This window comes from Alosa sapidissima, chromosome 12 (genome assembly GCF_018492685.1).
Source record: "Alosa sapidissima isolate fAloSap1 chromosome 12, fAloSap1.pri, whole genome shotgun sequence".
Lineage (NCBI taxonomy): Eukaryota > Metazoa > Chordata > Actinopteri > Clupeiformes > Clupeidae > Alosa > Alosa sapidissima.
Genome location: NC_055968.1, coordinates 30,846,478 through 30,870,204, shown reverse-complemented (window position 1 = coordinate 30,870,204; position 23,727 = coordinate 30,846,478). Strand labels below are relative to the sequence as shown.

The following is a 23,727-nucleotide window of genomic DNA, read 5'->3' as shown; positions in this document are numbered from 1 at the left end:
TGTGTGTGTGTGCGGATTGATCACAGCAGCAGTGAAGGAACAAGCAAACGGATTGGGGGAGCGGGTGAACCAACGGAAGCATGGTGACTAGCACAGTAACTGATACCCACGTCAGGGGCAGGAGGAGGGGGGGGGGGGTGATAAGGGGTGTGGACGGAGGGGGGGTATGTGAGCTAATGTGTGTGATTTGTCAGCGTGTGCCAGCGCCAGAAGCTTTACCTAACATGCTGTTAAATAAGATGTGCAGTCAAAGCCCTCTGGGCTGCTACCTGCACCATTATTATTATCAAGCAGACAGACGCTACAGACCAGACCTACAGTGCGGCAGCCTCTCCAGTCTCTCACGTGCGCACACACACACACACACACATACATACACACACACACACACACACACATACACACACACACTTCCACGCTTTCCCAACATCGGCTCGATTCTTGTTTTCACACAGCGGCACGTCTCAGTGCTGTCACTCATGGAGGTTGCCATGACACCCTGGCTGATCAGACCGCCTAGACCAACATTCCAATCTATGTTTTCCTCCTGGGGATTGGTTGGTTGTGATTTTGATTGTGTGTGTGTGTGTGTAAACGTGTTTGTTTACATGTGTGTCGATTTTAATGTACATGAAGGTTCACATGCAACTGTGTTTGTGTGTGTGTTTTTGTATATGCACGTCTATCTTCATGTTTTTGTGTGTGTGTGTGTGTGTGTGTGTGTGTGTGTTTGTCATTCTGATGATGTCGGATCAGCAGTAAGAGTGGGCGAGGTCAATACTGAATAACATTTGACTGCGCGGCATTATTGAACTGGAAAAGGGGCCTTTGTTGAGAGCCAGCGATCGATGTGGAGCTCAGATGTGCCATCAGTAAACACAGAGCGAGCGACCCCTCAGCCCCTCTCAGCCTCCCATCCGGTGCTCTGACCCCGCTACCTCTCACCTCCAAAACACACTTACCTCTCACTCAATCACTCGATCTCGCACTGTCTCTCTCTCTCTCTCACTTACACACACACACGCACACACACACACACACACACACACACACACACACACGCGCACACACACACACACACACACACACACACACACGCTTTCTCTCTCACTTTGTCACATTGTCTTTCTGCTTCATTATTCTCACTCTTCCCCTCCTTTCACTCGTTTCCGCTCAGTGTCTCACTCTCTTTTTCTATCTCTCTCTCTCTCTCTCTCTCTCTCTCTTTTTTGTCTCTTTTTCTGCAATCTCTCTCTCACCTCTCTCACCCTCTCTGTCTGTGTCTCTCCTCACTTCCAAAACTGCAAGCAGACAGCAGTTCCCCCTGCTGTAAATAAACTAAGAGTGCAAAATCATCGGAAACAACGCCAGCCTGTCTGTCATTCAGCACCTTTGTTTTTTTTTTCCTTTCTGGAGGACCCAGGTAGCTGCTGACGCTGGCCTGCGTTCTTCTGGACCCCGGTTCTGCCGCGGGTCCGCGCCAGATCAAAAACGGGCCTGTCTCAGAGTCCCGTCCGTGCCAGCTACCTTGGGGATCTTGCCCAAAGCCACCTAATGAGTTGGCACACTCTGTGCCAGATCATAGCACATCGCAGGACACCACCTTTTGTTTTTGCTTCACTGAACCAAGTAGCACAAAAAAAGGGAGGTAGATGAGTGCAATCTTGATGAGTCTCTAGTCAGTGGAGGAGCCTCCTTCTGTCCGAGGCTGTCAGCCTGTAAAGCTGAGCCCGTACATTCCTCCCAATATAGCTGCCTGGCGCTCGACTTTAATGTCACAACTTCCTGTTGCCCGCAGGTAGGCAACAGTAGGGGAGGGGAGAAGAGAGGAGATTGGAGAAGAGAGGAGAAGAGAGGAGAAGAGAGGAGAGGAGAGGAGGGGGAGAGGAGGGGAGAAGAGAGGAGATGAGGGGAGAAGAGAGGAGAGTAGAAGAAGAGAGGAGAGGAGAGTAGAAGAGAGGAGACGAGAGGAGAGGAGAGTAGAAGAAGAGAGGAGAGGAGAGTAGAAGAGAGGAGACGAGAGGAGAGGAGAGGAGAGTAGAAGAAGAGAGGAGAGGAGAGTAGAAGAGGGGAGAAGAGAGGAGAGGGGAGGAGAGGAGAAGAGAGAAGAGAGAAGAAGAGAGGAGAGGGGAAAGAGGGGAAAGAGGGGAGAGGAGGGGGAGAGGAGGGGAGAGGAGGGGAGAAGAAGAGACGAGAGGAGAGTAGAAGAGGGGAGAGGAGAGTAGAAGAGAGGAGAGGAGAGGAGAGGAGGGGAGAGGAGAGTAGAAGAGGGGAGAGGAGAGGGGGGGAGAAGAGAGGAGAAGGCTTCTCTTTCAGCCTTGGGGTGGAGGTGCTGACTCGACCTGGGCAGATTCTCAACCTGCTGCTGACACAGAGGTCTCACCTTTTCTGTGTGTGTGTGTGTGTGTGTGTGTGTGTGTGTGTGTGTGTGTGTGTGTGTGTCGATGGGTCTGCTTCCTGAGACGCAGCTTGATTTCATCACAGGGGTGAGAGTTTGCGGCGCAGGTTTCAGAGTGCCTGAGGGCCTGGTGACACTAAGAGAGGCTCCAGAGGTGCCCCTGACACTAAGGGCAGGAAGGGCAGCTGGAGATGGGGCAATAAGGGAGGAGGTGGGGCGATAAGGGAGGAGGTGGGGCGATAAGGGAGGAGGTGGGGCAATAAGGGAGCTACCCCACCTCTCCACCTTATCCACCCAACACACACACACAGACACACACAGACACACACAGACACACACATACACACACACACACACACACACACACACACACACACGAGGGGAGGTCATCATGTCGGATCATTATGAGCAGGGGTTTTGATCCTCTCAGTAGAAGTGTTTGACAGTGCTGCAGTTCTCTAATGAGAATGCTTGGTATGTTTAATCATCATCTATTAATTGGAAAGGATTGGGCTTAACATAATGTTTTCCTTTCATCCCTGTCTTTCTCTCACGCTTTCTCTCTATCTATATCTGTTTATCAATCTATCCCTCTATCTCTCTCACTCACTCTCACTCTCTCTCTCTCTCTCTCTCTCTCTGGCACTTTCATCTCCCAGTCCATTGATCCTGGCCAGCAATTCACCTGGGAGCACTCCAACCTGGAAGTCAACAAGCCAAAGAACCGCTATGCAAATGTCATCGCCTACGACCACTCCAGAGTGATCCTCACACCTGTGGATGGTAAGAGTGAGCCTTCCACTGTGCACTCCACCCTTCACCCTAATTCACTCTATGACATCCTTTCAGTGAGTCAGATACAGTTGTAAATATTTAATAGTGTGGCCTCGCCAGGGGTGGCTCCATTCAACAGAATGGCTGGTGTTTGCCAGAAAGTGTGTGTGTGTGCGTATGTGTGTGTGTGTGTGTTGCGTTCCTCTCTCCTCATTATATATGTGCTGACTATGGTAGTGAGTGTGTAGAGAGTAGGTCTGTAGTGTTGTGCCAGCTCCCTCATCTGACTGTGCCTGACCACACACACACACACACACACACAGGGGTGCCCGGGAGCGACTACATCAATGCCAACTACATTGACGGCTACCGCAAGCAGAACGCCTACATCGCCACGCAGGGCCCGCTGCCTGAGACGCTCAGCGACTTCTGGAGGATGGTGTGGGAGCAGCGCAGCAGCACCATCGTCATGATGACACGCCTCGAGGAGAAGTCACGGGTACGGACACCAAACTTCACCAACTATGCCAATTTACACCACCAACTATACCAACTTCACCAAACTCCACCAACCTATACCAATTTACATCGACTATACTGACTTACACCAGACTTAGACCAATTATATTAACTACACCAACTTACACCAACTACACCAATTTACACCAACAATATCAACTTACACCAATTTCCCCAAACTCCACCAACCTATACCAATTTACATCAACTATACCAACTTACACCAGACTTAAACCAATTATATTAACTACACCAACTTACACCAACTACACCAATTTACACCAACAATGCCAACTTACATCAGACTTAGACCAACTTACACCAATTTCCCCAAAATACATCAACCTATACCAATTTACATCAACTACACCAACTTACACCAATTTCACCAAACTACACCAACCTATACCAACTTACATCAACTATACCAATCACCTGATCACCTGCTCTACATCAACTATACCACCTTACACCAACTACACCAACATTGCCTTCCCTGAACATACTGTAGCTGACAGTTAGCTGGATCAGAGTTCAGACATGGCCCCAGAGGGTGTCCTGGTCTGGGTCTGTCTCGGTGTGGGGTAACAGCCTCAGACATGCAGGGGCTAGGGCCTGCTAATCTATTGGTTGGATACTGCAGCAAGTTATTATCCTTTATTTTATTTTCAGGCGCTTTGTTTTCATTATAGCAAGCTGTTATTTCCACATTGCTGTTAACCTTATGAGGAGGTGATCCAGGTGAGCAGTTAATAAAATCACCCACACGGTGGTTGGATTCCAGCCAGCCTTTGGAGCTGGTCCAGGCCCTGATCACCTGCTCTGCTTGCCAGCTTCCTCTGTGCCGTCTCAGAGTGGGGTAGACAACCTCAGACATGCAGTAAGACCCACACTGATGGAGTTACAGCACTAGTGCTCTCAGCTGCCCTCTGTGCCAAACATACAGCATAAGCTACATGTGCTCAGGTGGTGTGTGGCTTGACCTGCCAGAGCTGAGTAGAGTAGTTATTAGAGTTACTTGGTGAACTCAGTCCTGTAGTGGAGTAAACAACCTCCGACATGAGCTGCTTTCAGACATACTGTAGGTGTAAGTCTGCATGTTCTGCGGATATCAAGCATATCTGAATAACATAACTGGACATTTGGAACTCCGAACTCAGTCGGCTCTTACTGTACACTACTCCCCTCCTAGTATCGTTCACACATAATGTCCGCATGTAAGCATCACATCTGAATCACCCAAAGGGTCGGACATCCGTTTGACAAAGACCCGTAGTGCGGAGGACATGTCTGAAAACAGCTAGAGAGTGATAAGAGCATACTGATGGAGTTATGGCTCTGTGCTGTACAAGAGTGGGCTAAACAACCTCAAGCCTACATTATGCTGCTTACAACAAAATTACAACAAAGTCCTTTTAGGCAAGTCTCTCCACTCGGCGGCCATATTGTAACGCTTTTTGGGCACTTATCGGCCATCTATTTCGGCAGAAATGCGCGTGCGCAAGGCTTGAAGACACCAACCTTGCTTCAGCGACGAGATCACAACACATGATTGGCACGATGTATTCACATTTCAACCTTTTTGTCGCGGAAAGGGGCAGGATATGTGTAGACAACTGCCATATTGACGTTACATTAGAAAGTCTCTGGTTACAACACTGTCACCATCTACGTGTATTGACTTGTAGTAGAGACATACTGTAGAGCTTGGGCCATGTGGATGGAGTTACAGTTGTAATAGTCTCACACACCAGAGCATACACTGTTGTAAATCATTTTCACTGGATTCAGGGGAAACGGTGTACTTTGGTGTAATTGAATGATACTTGAGTGGAGCCTAGGGTTTATTTCAGTCAGATATATTTCCCTCAGATGTGTACAGATTGAATTGGATCTGTATCACACAATTGTGCCGTGGCTGTCAGATTGGTGCATATATTTACTAAACGGTGAAATGCAGGGAGCAGCTATAGCCTGTTGCCTCTCTCTCTGAACAACACTGCAATTCAAGGCCTAGAGACACATTTATCTAGTATGTGTGAGAAAGCAGAGACAAATAGAGAGAGGGAGAGAGGGAGAAAGAAAGTGAGACAGAGAGAGCGAGAGAAAGAAAGAGAGAGAGAAAAAGGGAGAGAGAAAGGGAGAGAGAGAGCAAAATTGGGAGAGAGATAGGAAAGGAAAGTGGGAGACAGAGTGGGAGAGGAAGCAACACCAGCAGAAGAGAGAGAAACTCCGAGAGGGCAATGCGTTGATGCACGCAGGAGAGCGAGTGGTGATGTTCTCCAGTCTAAAGAGCATTAATAAGCGAGTGACTGCAGGGCAGGAAGCCGTCCGCCACTTCCCCTGCTCCCGATATTGAACTGAGACGAGAGTTCGCCCGGTGCCCTCCTGAGCTAGTATCACACAAGTCTCCCGCCCGTCACCGCTCCCAACAAGTCTTCCACCTCTTATAGACCCTTTCAAGAGAGTTCCATTATCAGCATCATAGTTGGCCCCACAAGACTTCTGTTTTAACATTCCATATGTTATCTTAATGCAGAGGAAGTAGATTGGGAACCAAATAGAACATTCAAGCATTGTTTTTGTTTTTATTGTTGAAAGGGTCTATTAAACGGCCTTTAAGCTCAACAGCAGCAGATATCTAACAGCAGCGTCCTCTGAAGCTTCCTCATCCCACACGCCCCCTAGTGGTCCCGTATGTCCGCGCACACGCGTGTGTTTGTCCCTGTCAGGATATTGATAGGAGGCCCCTGGGCAGGCGGCCGGTCCAAACAGGAAGTCATGTGACCGCAGGGAGAGAGAGGAGGCGCGGAGGCAGTCACACCCCCATCATGCCACCACCTGTCCATTCTGTCCGTTCGGAGACTCTCTGCACGTCAAACACACGCACACACAGACACACAAACACACGCACACACACACACAAATACACACGTGTACATACTCACAGGCACGCACACAACTTAAGCACAAATACACACCTATGCACACACTCATGTGCAGACACACAAATGCACATACAGACCCGCATAAACGCACATGCTTTCGCGCATACAATATATGCATACAGACAAATACATACATACACACAACCCCACACACACACAAAGTGATGCAGATTGCTCACTGTGTCATTGGCATCAAAATCTAATACAAGAAGGCTACTCTTTACAGTACAAAGTCTACCCATAGAACAACAACATTACTGTTCAGACAGAGCCCTGTGTACCCAGATTAAATGTGATTCCCTATAAGGAAACCAAACGATTTCAGATGATCCACACAGCTTAATAAATCATATTCTAACGGAATGTGGGTGCAAACAAACAACCACTCCAAACAAACGCAAAAGGGATGAAGCAGCTCCCTCTCCCTGTATTGACCGCAGACTTAAATGATCTAGTGTTCCGCCCCCAGCCTGCAGTCCGCGTGGCGTTTGAGAGTGACGCTTGACGGTGAGGTAGGGCTAAGGCATCGTCTTGACACTCGGCTCCATGTGCTCAGGTGCTAATCTGACTTGGGAGGCTTTACCTGCCAGAGCTCTAGCCTGCTAGAGGAGTACAGCAGCAGCACAGCTGGCACGTAGGAGGAGCTTTTGTTTATTTGTTTGATGTCTTTTGTGTGCGTGTGTGTGTGTGTGTATATGTGTGTGTGTGTGTGTGTGTGTGTGTGTGTGTGTGTGTATATGTGTGCGTGTCTGTGCGATTGAGAGAGAGGGGCAGAAGATGAGTTGTGTGTTCAGGCATTTGCTTGTTTTGAAGAGCAGGTTTCAGTGCAGGTGGCATGTAGGCGGTGCTTTTGCATGTATTTGTGCGTTTTTTTTTTTTGTTTTTTGTTTTTCTCTGTGCGTATGTGTACATACTGCAGCATAAATGCATGTGTGTAGAAAAGCTAGTTCTATACAGGTGGCTCATAGCTGGTGTGTGTGTGTGTGTGTGTTCAGCTCTGGGCTCTAGGACTGTTTGGGAGCCTCTGTGCAGTGGAGTAATGAGTCCAGGTGGTGGCCCTGCTGTCCGATAGACACACTTCTGTTCTCCACTTTCCCCATGTGTGTGTGTGAGTGAGTGCGACTGTCTGTCTGTGTGTGAGTATGTTTGTGTGTGTTTGTATTAGTTGTGTGTTTGCATATTTGTTAATGTGTGTGTATGTGTTTGTATTAGTTGTGTGTTTGCATATTTGTTAATGTGTGTGTGTGTGTGTGTGTGTGTGTGTGTGTGTGTGTGTGTGTGTGTTGATGATATACTTGAGCTAAGAGGCTCTTTGAGGGCCGGAGCCTGAGCGTACAGCACTGGGGGACCCTGTGGGCTTGCCCTCACCACGCACCCGCGCTTCTCCCAAATCTGTGTTGCGTGATGCCCCCATCTGTCAGAGGCCTCGACTTGGCACTAGCTGCCATCGCCCAGGCAGCCCCTTGTACACATGCACACACACGCACATCACATCACAGCCCTGAGGGCCAGGCCTGAACTCCAGCTGTCTATCTCCATCTTGCTTCTGCTGTGTGTCTCTCTTTTTAGTCTTTTTTTTTTATGTCTGTCTCTTTTTCTATCCCTCTCTTTCTTTCTCTCTCCCACTCTCTCTCTCCCTCCTCGAGGACATATATAAAGACACAATGAAGCATGTGGAGTTCAAGCTGTCCACCCTCAAGCCCACCGACACCCCCCCGCCTCAACATTCTAAAATAACCCCCCACCCCCTCAACCAAACACAAAGGACTTATGAAACAATGGCCTCAGCTCTGTCCCTGTCTAACATAGTGTCCTAACCGGATCCGAGCGAGCGGCTATCTTGTAGCATTCGGTGTTAACTGTCCGTTAAATGTGCCCTTCTATTGCGTCATATTTCTCATTCAAAATAGCAGAGCAACGCGAGTGACAGAGATAAAATAGACACGGGGCGTCCGACAAAAGTTATCTCAAAACGTTGCGTTGCATCGCGCTGCTTGCGTCGCTTGCAGTCAGGACACTCCAATTGGAAACAATGTATTTTAACGGGTTTTACCACTAAAGTTCGCTCGCATCGCGTCCGTTTAGGACACTACTGTATGTAACCCTCTCCCTGTCCTCGTGTCCTGTAGGTGAAGTGTGACCAGTACTGGCCCAGCAGAGGGACAGAGACCTACGGCATGATCCAGGTCACCATGTTGGACACCCTGGAACTGGCCACCTACAGCGTGCGCACCTTCGCCTTGTACAAGGTAAGAGAGGAAGAGGAGAGAGTGAGTGTGAGAGAGAGCGAGAAGATCAGTGGGCTCTATGGGGTACGGCTATAAAATACCAAAACTGTTATTATAAATGTATGAGAAGTGCGAGGAGTTTTATTCAGTATTAACGTCAATATTTAATAGCCCCACATTGTGCTGTAATACAGTACATTCAGTAAGTATTAAGACTTTCCACAGTCGGATAGAACTTAAGTTAAACAGTAACTAAATCAATACTGTAGATTTGGTTACTTTTTTCCTAATGCCTCTCGTCACTGTGGATAACAGCTGCTTTTGATAAAAGCTTTGTGAATAATGTAATGTAGGAGAAAATGGTAGGAGGATGAGGTTTTCAGTTGACATAGTTATAATATATTCAAATAAATATTAAAGTTCAAACGTAGTAGTTAAACATCAGATAAATCAATGTGGATGTCTCATGGAATCCCCAGAAATCCTCCTAAAACACATAAGAAGTTGAGAACTGAGAGCTGATCTGACCCCCCTTCTCTTCCCCCGCCCGACAGAATGGCTCCAGTGAGAAGCGTGAGGTCCGGCAGTTCCAGTTCATGGCGTGGCCGGACCATGGCGTGCCCGAGTACCCCACCCCCATCCTGGCCTTCCTGCGGCGCGTCAAGGCCTGCAACCCCCCAGACGCCGGGTCCATGGTGGTCCACTGCAGGTACAGAAACAGAAGTATAAGTATATATACTCTTTTGATCCCGTGAGGGAAATTTGGTCTCTGCATTTATCCCAATCTGTGAACTAATGAAACACACTCAGCACACAGTGAACACACAGTGAGGTGAAGCACACACTAATCCCGGCGCAGTGAGCTGCCTGCAATAACAGCGGCGCTCAGGGAGCAGTGAGGGGTTAGGTGCCTTGCTCAAGGGCACTTCAGCCGTGCCTGCTGGTCGGGGTTTGAACCGGCAACCCTCCGGTTACAAGTCCAAAGCGCTAGCCAGTAGGCCACGGCTGCCCCAACACACACTCTGGGCAGGGGAGCTGTGGCATAAGCAGCAGCATCCATTCCATATTCATCTCTGAGGGCTCACAGGGACCTAGAGTCAGTTTTCGACTTGTGGCCATTTTCGCTCCCACACACTTCCTGTCACTTCCAGACAAAAGCCTTAAAAATATACTTAAAAACACACATACACACACACTCACTTAACTGCAGCGGCCCGTCTGGCCCAGTTACTCATCTCTGTAGACGTGCTTAGTCTTTGTCTCTTTGTGACTTTATTGCTCAGTCAGTGTGTGAGTGGTGTATTGTAGGAGATAGCGGCATGTGTTTGAATATGTGACAGTGCACTCACTGTTTCATAAGCTTTTGTAAGCAGTGTAAACAGCAGGCTTGGCCATGAATCACTCCTGGAAGGTCAGAGATTTTTTGTGGGTGGCATCACTGCCACCGCTGCTATTTCTGCAGCAACTTTATTTGATTACGCCTCGAAAGAAAAGTGACCCCTGTCGCCTCCTTTCTCTCCCTACAAACACACAAATACACTCACACTATCACTCTCTCTCTCTCTCTCACACACACACACAAATGCACACTTTCTCTTGCTTACTCTCTGGCACACACGCATTCATTCTCTCTGTCTCTCTCTCACTCACTCACACACACACACATATATATATACTTTCTCCATCACACATACTCTCTCTCTCTCTCTCTCCTTCTCTCTCTCCCACACACACACACACACACACATATATATATATATATATATATATATATATATACTTTCTCCATCACACATACTCTCTCTCTCTCCCACACACACACACTCTCTCCCTCTCGCAGTGCTGGTGTGGGTCGCACGGGCTGCTTCATCGTGATCGAGGCCATGCTGGAGCGCATGAAGCACGAGAAGTCAGTGGACATCTACGGGCACGTGACGTGCATGCGCTCCCAGCGCAACTACATGGTGCAGACGGAGGACCAGTACATCTTCATCCACGAGGCCCTGCTGGAGGCAGCCACCTGCGGGCACACCGAGGTGCCCGCGCGCAACCTCTACGCCCACATCCAGAAGCTCACGCAGGTGCCGCCTGGCGACACAGTCACCGCCATGGAGCTGGAGTTCAAGGTGAGGGGTGGAAGCCCAGCTCTGCTTTACTCTTCTAGATAGATAGAGATAGATACATACATACTTTATTGATCCCCAAGGGGAAATTCAAGGTCTCAGTAGCATACAGACATCACACACAACATGCACTTACAGCAGAAATAGTAAATGTAAGTATAAACATATTACAAAACAAATAACAAAACAACAACAAAACAATAACAAAACTCCACTGTACAATAGAGACAGTAGAAGATAAGAAAAACTAACAAGACTAAATATACTATATAAATTAAATAAATAATTCTTTAGTCATGTGTAGACAACATCTGTGGGCATAGGCCTAGACTCTCTTTCAGTGAGCAAGATCTGTTGGAATTGGAATTGGAAATGTATTTATTTAAAACAGGGACAATGCACAAATAAACAATAATCTTTTGATACAAGAGAATATGTGTTTGGCCAGGTTATAGCAACAATTGCTAATTTCCACCTGTAGTCCCTGGGCAGGTATGTAAAAGTAACTATTTTTTATTAGCATGAACTCCTGACGACAAGATTTGTGAGCTTCAACCTAGCCTCTCTTTCAGTGACCTCTAGTGAGATCTATTGGCATGAACTTAGCTTCACTCTCTAATGAAAAATTCCGATTGATTGCTATGACTTCATTAACCTGTTGCAAAAGATATGTGAACCTGTTATAAAACTACATAAATAAATACATTACTAGAAAAAACAAGGAAGGTTATAAGTCTCCTAAAAGGGGAAACATGCATATCAATAAAACATGAGATAGAACAACAGTGGTCCAATGAGGTATAAGTAGAGCAAAAAAACTAAATAGATAACGATAAATAAATAAATACGATAAATAAAGATATTTAAGGAGTTGTCAGGCTATTTGGATAGCAAATTGGATTTTGCACAAGGAATTTGTTGCAAAATTGGAGGACCAAAGTACTGATACAGAGAGAGAGGGAGAGAACACTTTCTTCTCCCCAAACATTTGTCCCATGCTTCGCAGGATGTCAAATTAAGGAATCCTTTTCCAGGTTAGAAACGTTAGATGTCTTTCAGGTCCATTTGAATATTAAATTATTCCACTTGGCCAAACAGCTTTCACCTCAAGGACAATTCAAGGAGTGCCTTTTATATTCCTGAGGAGAAAGACTCATGTTAATGTGATTCTGCTCATAATTGCATTTGGTTGGATATGCCCAGGGGAGTCCGTTTCCTTGATATAAATAAACTTTCTTTATCTACACCAAGAGTGCCATTTAACTGTCAAACCCGGCTGCACTTAGCACTTCCGTTTAAAAATATATATATAACGACGTGTTTTAAGACACCCACCGACGGTGTTAATATGTGGAGTTTATCTCTGTCAAGTTTAATTTGTCTCCTGATGCGCATTTCACACATGTGGAGGTGTTGTGTGTGTGTGTGTGTGTGTGTGTGTGTGTGTGTGTGTGTGTGTGTGTGTGTGTGTGTGTGTGTGTGTGTGTGTGTGTGTGTTTCTTCATTAGAACCACACTATATATGCACTCACACACACACACACACCTCCCTCAACCTCAGATCTGAGCCCTGCTTTTTTGTTCGCAGCTCATTGATTTACGCACCAATGCAAAAAGTTGTCTCTCCACCTCTGGTAGCCCCTGAAGAGTGGAGCTCAGCCCAAATAAAGCACTCACCTCTCAGTGTCCTCATTACTGATGCTTAAGAATAAACACCCTCCAAAAAGAAATAAATGAGCATATAAATAAATGAGAATGGTCCGCTGCTCTTGTGGAGGTGGGGGGAATTCCATCTGCTGTGTAACGCACTTAGACGTTTAGTGGGGGAGTGCCGTCACTCATCCTGACTGTCCCTGGAGAGTCTTTCGCTCTCTTTGCTTCCATTTCACCTCACTCTCTCCATCCCTCCTTCTGGGCTCCATCTCTTCATCCTGCCTTTCTTTCCATCCCTCTCTCTGCCCTCTAACTCTAACCCTCTACCCCTCTATTCTCCTTTCTCTCCATCCCTTTAACTCTCCCTCCATCTCTCCATCCCTCTATCTCTCCATCTTTGCCTGTGTCTTCGTCTCTCCGTCCACCTCCTGTGAGTGGAGACGCCCGGTCTCCTGCCATCTCAGTCTCAGTCTGTCGGTCATGTTGAGACAGGACTAAGAGCCAGCATCACTAACAGCACAGTGGCTTCGGCATCCCTCCACATCAGTCTCCAGACCAGCCCAAGCCAGGATAGGCCAACTTCCCAAGCTGCTGGGCCTGTGGGGGCGGGGAGGGGGGGGGTGGGGGGGGTGGATTGGTGAGACAGAGATAGGATTGATCATTAGTGGCGGAGAATTGTGTGTCTGACTGAGGCGAAAGAGAGTGACCACTTTAGCAGTTGTGGCCACTTTGGCCAAATTCCAATAAAACGCAATGCCAAATGCCAATAAAGCACATTTTTTATTTCCACTGTAGACAGAGAGGGCAGAGAGCAGTAGTGAGAGATCCACAAATAGGGATGAGATGGAGACTGATAGGGAAACATAATTGAGACGGAGAGCCAGTGCATCCAGTCAATAAAGAAAGGAACAAACAAATAAATAAACAAAGCTGAGAATAGCAGTGCTCCCATCCCCATCGTAGTCATCGTCTGCAGGTAGGGTCCCAGTGGGCCTGGAGGCTGAGCTTGTTTTCCAGCAGGCCCAACACCAGACTCCGTCCGCTCAGCCCTCCTGAGGGACGTGTCCCCCCACCCCTCAAACGATGGAGCTCAGACTGCGTCTGCGTCAACAGGATAATTGTAAACTCCAGAGTGGGCATAATTAGGTTGTGATGCCTGCCGTGCTGCGGATTTGTTTCGCAAGCATTTCTGAAATTGGCACTAGCGTTTTTGTTTTTTTTTTTTGGGGGGGGGGGGGGGGGGGGGGGGGGGGGGGGGGGCTTTTTTTTTCCTTGTTCTCTTTGCCTTTCTGTAAGAGCCATATTAGGGTGCCATCAGCAAAAGTATTTGCCTTGTCTTCAGGCTAAGAGGCTTTCACAAGTTCCTCATTTTTGAAGTCTTTTAGGTTTAATTTTTTTGTTTGTTTTTGTCTCTCTACTGCTGGGTTTGGGCATGTGTATCTCTTGCTGCAGCTGTTATGTGTGTGTGTGGGGGAGGAGGTTTGTTTCCTCCCTGAAGTCTCTCTGACACTTCAAGTTTTCAGAGACAAGAGTTGTCAGGCGTTTGAAGTGTTGAGGCGCTTAGAGCTGCTGGTTCTTTAAGCTTCAAAATAAGAGGGTAACACCTTTGGACGAGAGGTGTCGACCCGCTCTCTTCGTTTGACAAAAGTGAAGCGTCCCTGACTATTTGGATGTCAGTTCTGCACTTCTTTTTAGTTTGGTTTTGGCGGAGAAGTCAGGGTGTCACAAAGCTGTCACAATGTCTTTAGAAACCTTCATATTCAATATGCTACTCAGCCCAAAATTGTTGCCTTATGAAGAGATCAGTTCATTGGCTATCTTTGTGTGTGGTTGTCATAGCGAGGAGTGCGTTGTCAACAACAGAGTGGCACCAAAAGTGTCTCTGTATTCATGTATCGCGCAAAAGCACTTCATTCAAAACAGCTTCGCCAGACTATTGCCCTAGAACATAAATATAGCATTTCAGACCAGACTACTGGCTCAATGATAATGTTAGGGGAATCTGCCAACCCAAATAGCAGTGATACATTTGTGTGCACAAGCCTGGGTACAATATCCTGTGTTTGAGATTCCTAGTTTTATACCTCTCACAAAGCCATTCCCTCTCTCTCTCTCTCTCTCTCTCTCTCTTGCTCACTCATTCTCTCCCTCTCTTTCTGTCTGCTTGTCTCATCGATTCGCCTGCACACCCACAGAAGCTGGCCAACTCCAAAGCACATACCTCAAGATTCATCAGTGCCAACCTGCCGTGCAACAAGTTCAAGAACCGGCTGGTCAACATCATGCCCTTCGAGTCCACTCGTGTCTGTCTGCAGCCCATTCGCGGCGTGGAGGGCTCAGACTACATCAATGCCAGCTTCATCGACGGATACAGGTAACACACACACACACACACACACTCGCTCAAATGCCAACTCGTACACTTATTCACAGACACTTAATCACTCACACACACACACACACAGACAGACACACTCTCACATTCACACAGAATAGATTTTTTTTTTTAAATGCAAGCGATTAAAACATTCAATGAAGGTGAAAATCCTCCATGTTAGAAGATGCATTTGATAGACTAAAATGGAAGAGTGAGTATCTCTTCCAATCCTCCCCTTCACCAGGGCACGTTTGAGCATTATAACAAAAGAATATGATGTTCATCGACAATGTAAGATTCTAAAATTCCACATAAATTTTTTAGTGATAGCAGGTGTTCTTCTTAGAGCACTCATTCCAGAAGCATTCTAAACTCAGTTGTAAATTCTAAGCGCTGTGGCGTGGCAGTACCTGCTTGAAGGGTTAAGAAGATGGCGTTCCCTGAGAGAGCTGCTGTGTTGCGAATAAGAAGCAAGCGATGCAGCACAGCACAGATCCCCTCACACACACACACACACGCACACACACACACAATGGCAGCTGACAGCCGGGACTTATTGGCCACCGCTGCCGGGGCCGATGCACCACCCCCCTAACACACCCCTCCGCACGCACACACACACACACACACTCACTCCGCTTACCTTCCATTGTGGCGGGGCTTGTCAGAATGAATTGGCCTTATTGGCAGGAATGTCCATAACTCCTCACCAGTGTCTCAGCAAGATAAATAAATAGCTCCCATTCAGCCAGCCCCTGCTCCCGCTGACAAGTGACACACACACACACACACACACACATACACACATACACTCCCCAGGGAAATCAAACGATTACCCATCACAACAAGTTTTTGTGTATGTTAGAGAGAGTGTGTGTGTGTGTGTGTGTGTGTGTACCATTTCCACACTTTCCATAATCTGGAGGCATACATATTCCATCACATAACCACACTCAAACACACAGCCACATAAACACAGTTCCTATGTGAGATAACATACATATTCCAAAGCAGCACAAGCCTGAATATTGGGTCTAACCAGACATGAATAACTAAGTCAGTGTATCTTGTGTGTGTGTGTGTGTGTGTGTGTATGTGTGTTTTGCATGTCTGCATTTATGAGGATTGAGTTAATGATGGATTTAAGGGATGTATGTGCTGAAAATGTATATACATTTGTATGTATGTACTGTATGTATCAGTGTGTGTCAGTGTGTGTGTGTGTGTGTGTGCATGCGTGTGTGTGTGCGCGCGCTCATGTGTTTGTATGTGTTGTGAAGGGATTGTGGGTTGGGGGTTGGGAGCTCTGGCACTAAAGTTGTCCCTTATCACATTAACACAGTCACCGCCACAATGTCGAGACCCCCCACCACTACCACACACACACACACACACACACACACACTCACCCTACACCACCCCCTCCTGTGTAAACACCGTAATTGGCAATAATCCTCAAAGTGATAATGCGCTAATGAACGGCTTTGGAACATTTCTCTCTCTCTCTCTCTCTCTCTCTCTCTCTCTCTCTCTCTCTCTCTCTCTCTATACCTCCAGCCAGGGGGTGAGGTTGTTATTTGCATCCTGTTGCTTTCCAGAAACCCCTGGGGCGATTCTACCTGACAGAGAGGGGTGAGGGGAGAGAGAAATGCTATATTTCTCTCTCTCTCTCTCCCTCCCTCTCTCTCTCTCTCTCTCTCTCTCTCTCTCTCTCTCTTTACTTCTAATTCACCATGTGCTAATTAAGGTTTATAATGAGCCCTGCGTGTGCGTGCGTGTGCGTGCGTGTGCGTGAGGGGTAAGGGGAGAGAGAAATGCTATATTTCTCTCTCTCTCCCTCCCTCTCTCTCTCTCTCTCTCTCTCTCTCTTTACTTCTAATTCACCATGTGCTAATTAAGGTTTATAAGGAGCCCTGTGTGTGAGCGTGCGTGTGCGTGAGTGCGTGCGTGTGTGTGTGTGTTGCCACTGGCACAGAGGTGTGGTGTATTTCAGAGGCTCGTCATTGCCGGCGATGATGAGAATGATGGATAGGTCTGATCTATCCCTCAATCTCCAGACACCACACCCTCCCACCCAGAGGCGTCGGGTCGGGTGGGGTGGGGAGGGCTGAGTTTTGGGAAACTGAACTCATCCATCACCACAAGGGTGCTGCACCCAGCCTTTAGTTGTGTGTGTGTGTGTGTGTGTGTGTGTGAGAGAGAGAGAGAGAGAGAGAGAGAGAGAGAGAGAGAGAGAGAGAGAGAGAGAGACGGGGGGTGATGGAAGAGGTGCAGGCCTTGTCTCGACTCCGCACATGAATGCTCACTGAGCTCTTATTAAGCCTCTTCAGGCTCACAGTGGCGTTTCTGAGCGTGGGGGGGTGCTGAGGGTGCTGTTGCTCTCTACAATACAGACCCCCCGTGGCGCATTTGTCGGCAGCCAATGACCATTTTTGTCACACTGTGTGTGTGTGTGTATGCGCGCCCATCCCCACATCCATGCACGCACACACACACACACACATACACACACACAGACACACACAGAGACCCCATGCTATGTCTAATCTCTACTTCACACTCTATCCCCCTCCAGCTCTTTGCTCTTAGTTCACCTGCAGCTCTGTGTGTGTGTGTGTGTGTGTGTGTGTGTGTGTGTGTTTGAGAGAGAGAAACACAGAGAGGGAGAGAGAGAGAGAGAGAGAGAGAGAAAAAGAGGGAGACCAATTGACTGTGAGAAGTGGAGTATGGCTGCATTTGCAAGTAGGCTGAAAGTTGAGTCTCTCTGGCTCCTTTTCCCCACATAAAGCCGCAGTGCCCTCCAGTGTCCACTCGTGGGAACTGCACACTCAGGGCACATCTGCTGTCGTTGGGTGTTTTCCACCCAGCCTCTCGAACTCAGCTGTAGTCAGACACAGCAAACAAGAGCTCAGAGTAGCAGCTGCACTGCCTCCCTTACCCGCAGCACACCAACACACACTCAAGGCAACATCTGCCGAGCTCGACTGGTCAAAAACAACACTACGTGTGCATGTGTGTGTGTGTGTGTGTGTGTGTGTGTGTGTGTGTGTGTGTGTGTGTGTGTGTGTGTGTGTGCGCGCGTGCATGCGTGTGTGTGTGTGTATGTAGGTATGTGTGGAATGTGTATTTGTGTTGTGCCTTTTAAGTGTGGGTCATACACAAAGTGTGTGTTGTACATGTGTGTTTCATGCCTCCTATTTGTATGTGTGTGTGTGTGTTGATAGGCAGCAGAAGGCCTACATCGCCACACAGGGCCCCCTTTCCGAGACCACTGAGGACTTCTGGAGAATGCTGTGGGAGCATAACTCCACCATCGTGGTCATGCTGACCAAACTGAGGGAAATGGGCCGCGTGAGTAGACATGAGAACACGCACGCACGCGCACACACACACACACACACACACACATACTCTCATCTATTCTGAAAAACATAATCATTTGGCTTATGAGTATAGATGTACACCTACATATACACAGTTCCTAGATATGCATAGATGTGCATACACACAAGCATGTATAGACACTTACACGTGCACATTTACACAACACAATGTGTTTATGCACACACCACACACACACACACGCACACACACACGCACTCATACTAAATCCTCTCATTGATATGAAGCATCCACAGATCCACCCATTGACTCACAGTGCTCTTTGTGCTCCTAAACCCCTACAGGAGAAGTGCCATCAGTACTGGCCAGCTGAGCGCTCAGCCCGCTACCAGTACTTCGTGGTGGACCCCATGGCCGAATACAACATGCCCCAGTACATCCTGAGGGAGTTCAAGGTCACAGATGCCAGGGTATGTTTTCTGCCCAACTGTGGTCCGGTCTGCACAGGGAACACACACTTCCTCCATCTCTCAGAAACGCATTTGGTCATTCTTGCAATGTCAAGTATATAAGTATAAGTATATATACTCTTTTGATCTCATGAGGGAAATTTGGTCTCTGCATTTATCCCAATCCGTGAATTAGTGAAACACACTCAGCACACAGTGAGGTGAAGCACACACTAATCCCGGCGCAGTGAGCTGCCTGCTACAACAGCGGCGCTCGGGGAGCAGTGAGGGGTTAGGTGCCTTGCTCAAGGGCACTTCAGCCGCGCCTACTGGTCGGGGTTCAAACCAGCAACCCTCCGGTTAAAAGTCCGAAGCGCTAACCAGTAGGCCACGGCTGCCCTATGTCAAGTGTTAGTGCAAGTCCAGATGTCGGGAATGTAAGAAGCATATTCCTGGAAAATTCCTGGTTGAAACTCCCAAGAGGTCCTAGAAGTGTTGAAACATTCGTCTGAATTTAATCTACTCTACCACTGCAATGACTTAAAAAGAGCGCTTGAAGTATGGGCATAAGGATGAAATGAGCATGAATATCATTTGTATTTTTATGTGAGATTAAACACAAGGATGTTTGTCTTCGTTTGGTTAGAGTTTAGGCCGAGGAGTTCATAGAGCACCATGGTACATAAGTCTGCTTTGTTCTAGTGTCAGGTAAAGAAATGAAAGAGGCAGACATACTGCAGGAGCCAGCGCTGAGTGTGACACACTGATGAATTAGCTCTCGGAGGGGGGAATTAACCTGATTATGTAGTTTTAGTTGTCTCTGTCATTCTCCACTTTGAATGGGATTCTAGCTGTGCTTGACATTAAAGATTGGGTGTTAAGAGCGGTCTTTGATGCATGTCCTTTGCGTGTGGTGTCGACATGATGTACTTGTGAGGTCTGTCACTCGTTCTTTTAAATAGATCAGTGCTGTTTGAGTCTAGAGATGTCAGTTTTTTGTAGTTTGATGTTACCTGTTGTAGATGTTTGATGTTAGCTGGTGTAGTTGTTTGTTAGTTGTTGTAGTTGTTTGATGTTACCTGTTGTAGATGTTTGATGTTAGCTGTTGGAGATGTTTGATGTTAGCTGGTGTAGTTGTTTGTTAGTTGTTGTAGTTGTTTGATGTTACCTGTTGTAGATGTTTGATGTTAGCTGTTGTAGATGTTTGATGTTAGCTGTTGTAGTTGTTTGATGTTAGCTGGTGTAGTTGTTTGTTAGTTGTTGTAGTTGTTTGTTGTTACCTGTTGTAGATGTTTGATGTTAGCTGTTGTAGATGTTTGATGTTAGTTGTTGTAGTTGTTTGTTAATTGTTGTAGTTGTTTGATGTTAGCTGTTGTAGTTGTTTGGTGTTAGCTGTTGTAGTTGTTTGTTAGTTGTTGTGGTTGTTTGTTAGTTGTTGTGGTTGTTTGATGTTAGTTGTTGTAGTTGTTTGTTAATTGTTGTAGTTGTTTGATGTTAGTTGTTGTAGTTGTTTGTTAGTTGTTGTAGTTGTTTGATGTTAGTTGTTGTAGTTGTTTGATGTTAGCTGTTGTAGTTGTTTGCATGCTGTAATAACGGATCATCTTTACATTTCTGTGCAGGATGGCCAGTCCAGGACTATTCGCCAGTTCCAGTTCACTGATTGGCCGGAACAGGGCGTGCCAAAAACTGGAGAGGGCTTCATTGACTTCATCGGCCAAGTGCACAAAACCAAGGAGCAGTTCGGCCAGGACGGACCAATCACTGTGCACTGCAGGTCAGAGACAGAGTCTGTGTGTGCATGTGCTTGCTGTGCATCTGAGAGCATGAATGTGTTTGCCTTTGAACTTATGTATACTGACATAGCGTGTTTGTTTGTGTGTGTGTGTGTGTGTGTGCGCGCGCGTGTGCTCTCCCTGCAGTGCGGGTGTTGGGCGGACAGGCGTCTTTATCACCCTGAGCATCGTGCTGGAGAGGATGAGATACGAGGGCGTGGTGGACCTCTTCCAGACCGTGAAGACACTGCGCACCCAGAGACCAGCCATGGTGCAGACAGAGGTACGCACACAAGCAACAGTCTATCTATGTTTTGACAACACAAGAACTCTTGTCATGTTAGCAAAGCCTTTGAAATATGAGTTGAAAAAATGTGATGAAGGGGAAAGGCAAGGAGAAAATAGAAAGAGGGGTTCAGAGAGAAAGAAAGAGGTAGAGTAAGACTGAGAGAAAGTGGGGTGGGTATGAAGGGAATGAAAGACATGAAAGAAAATAGGAGATGGAGACAAATAGTAGAAGAGAGGGAGGGAGATGGAGAGAACAGGCGGTGAAAGGCGTAGAGGGAGACGTAGTAGCTTCAGAGACAGACAGGGGTGTAGCATGTTCCCGGGCCTGGTTTGTCTAGTCAGCCGTGGAAGGGGTGCGACGGTGAGAGAGACAGCCCCCCGCTGAGCTCCTGACGCAGGCGAGGCACACTTTCAGTCAAGCTAGCGAGAGCCTTGATGTGTTCACACCGGAGCCCAATGCAGTGTGTCCCGGCAGCGCCGCGGGCTGCTGCGCAAAAAAACGCTGCCTCACCAGGAAGCCCGATGTCAGACGAGGCTATTTTTGCTTTTCGGTCTTTTTGTCCTCATTCCGCTTTTCTGTTTTGTTTCTCTCTCCCTCTCTCTGTCCTCTTGCTCTCTCTCCCTCTCTCTGTCCTCTCGCTCTCTCTCCAATTCTCTCTCTCTCTCTCTATCCCACTCTGTCCTCTCGCTCTCTCTCTCTCTCTCTGTCTCTCCTGCAGGACCAGTATCAGCTATGTTACCGGGCAGCTCTGGAGTACCTGGGCAGCTTTGATCACTATGCAACGTAACCGCTTCCCCCTTCTACAACAGCGCCGGCTTGCCCCCTCTACCCACATCCTCCTCCAGCCGGGCTTTGGATCTTCTGGGCAACACAACACCCACCCACCCAGCCAGTTCTCTTCCGGAAACTTCTTCTTGGGGGGGGGTGGGGTGGAGTTGGGAGGAGTGGAATAGGGAATGGATATGAGGAGCACAGGTGATTGTGGGGGTGGCAGGAGCCCCACCCCCACCCCCCTTTTCTTGGAGCAACTCCTAAGGACTGGCACAACAAACTTGCTTTATCCTTTACCCCCCTACCCTCCCCCGTCACACACCAACACAACAAACAGACAGACCAGAAACAAAGCAAGCTCCCTTAAAAATGAAAAGCCTAACCAGACAAAAAAAAAAGGTACCCATTCTGATGTCTCACAATGCACAATGGCTTCCCCTGTTCATGCATCCTGCTGATCATCGGCATTGTTTATGTTGCTCAATAATCCCTGCCATTGCCTTTACTATCATATTATTATTACTACATAATCTAGATTTTATCATTATTGTTTGTTATTTTTAATCATTTACACTGGTTGTTGTATGTATGTAAGTCTAAGGGGTCTACTTTTTTCCATGGTTATTCATATTTGACTTTTTTGTATGTTTTATTTACTTTTTAATTTTATAGTCATAGCACGGAGGGCATGTGTTTTCGATATGCCCTGGCGTTACTAATATTAACAAACACATACTCAGTGCTGCTACTGATGATTTCTTTATCGTTATCGTCATTATTATATTATCACCTTCTGATTAGCCACTCGCTCATTCGCTCATTCGTCTGGGGAAGGGGAACAACCTTTTATAAGCCTTTTCATCTCCTGATACTTTATAGAATGATTATCTATATTAAAAAAAGAGATCAAATGCATACAGTTAGCGGACTTACATAAACTTATTGTTATAAAAGAAAAAACTAAATAGACTAATGAATCTTGAGGACAATGTCGTGTACAGATTCGGGCATCGCTCTCAATAGCTGTAAACTGTGACTTTTTTTTTCTCTCTATCTCTTTATCTCTGTGAGCAAGTGTGTCGCTCGAAAGACCTCATCACACACACTGAACGACAGAAGTTTTCTGAGACGGGGGTTTACGTCATGTACCAGTGACGCCTCGCATAAATACATTCTCAATACAAACACACACGCCCCCAGGTCTTATACTGGGAAGGAAAGGTTGACCAAAACCCCAAGGACCCAGAGAGAAATCCCTCCCTGGGTTCTGACCCAAGGCAAGGGACCTGGACTCATGTATAGCGCTTAACCTCCTTCTACAGCTTCTGAAGAGTGTTTTTATCTGGCCAAAACAGTATCTCAAATCAATGTATATCGATGATGGCCTGTACCTTTGATCGGAAACACCCTTATTTTTTATTTTATTTTTTATTTTTTATTTGCGATCAACGACCCTCAGATTCACTGGTCTGGTTGTGGTGGAGGGACCGGACCGCCATGGCCAGATCAGGTCGTCCCTGACTCATCGTCCACACGTGGTACTCCGCAACTGCCGTGCTCTCATCTTGCCCCCATTGAGGTACAGTACACAAAGGTTCTCCTACAGCCACTTAAGAACCGCAGCACTACAGTGGATGAAGGAGCTCCACGTCCGGAATCAAGAACCAAGCGGAACATTCTTCCCTAGACCAGAAGACCGCAAAAAAAGAAAAGAAAAAGAAAAAGCTGTGGTAAATTTGTTGTACGCGGGGATCAACTGGGGGGCCAAGAAAAATCATTTCACTTTGTGTTTGCATTGTGCCGTAGGGGTCCACTCTGTTGTACATGCAGTCTGTTTTCTATTTGTCAATATGATGACAACCACAATGACGAGAAAAAAACGGTGAGAAAAAATGTTGCAAATACCTTGATGTTAATAAAGTTGAATAAATGGGTTTTGTACAAAATTCCTGTTTCTGGCGCTTTCTGTGATTGTGCCGATTGTGACCTTGGTGTGAGTCCTTCTCCTCTCTCTCCTCCATCATCTCCTCCCTCTCTCTCTCTATTGAATTCTTTCTTCCCTTTGCTCTCTCTGATCTCTCCCAT

The 23,727-nt window shown here is 47.1% G+C and overlaps 1 protein-coding gene across 1 annotated transcript in view; it reads left to right on the top strand.

The window, feature by feature from the left end:
* Positions 1-23,588, top strand: part of ptprfa (protein tyrosine phosphatase receptor type Fa) — a 170,691-nt gene extending 147,103 nt beyond the window's left edge. Inside the window, exons 21-31 of the mRNA XM_042057436.1 lie at positions 3,058-3,181; positions 3,496-3,671; positions 8,769-8,888; positions 9,422-9,576; positions 10,708-10,993; positions 14,838-15,016; positions 18,244-18,370; positions 18,706-18,831; positions 20,430-20,584; positions 20,730-20,865; positions 21,590-23,588. Coding sequence (XP_041913370.1) covers positions 3,058-3,181; positions 3,496-3,671; positions 8,769-8,888; positions 9,422-9,576; positions 10,708-10,993; positions 14,838-15,016; positions 18,244-18,370; positions 18,706-18,831; positions 20,430-20,584; positions 20,730-20,865; positions 21,590-21,658 — 1,653 coding nt within the window. The 3' untranslated portion in view covers positions 21,659-23,588. The remainder of the gene's footprint in view (positions 1-3,057; positions 3,182-3,495; positions 3,672-8,768; positions 8,889-9,421; positions 9,577-10,707; positions 10,994-14,837; positions 15,017-18,243; positions 18,371-18,705; positions 18,832-20,429; positions 20,585-20,729; positions 20,866-21,589) is intronic.
* The last annotated feature ends 139 nt before the right edge of the window (positions 23,589-23,727 follow it).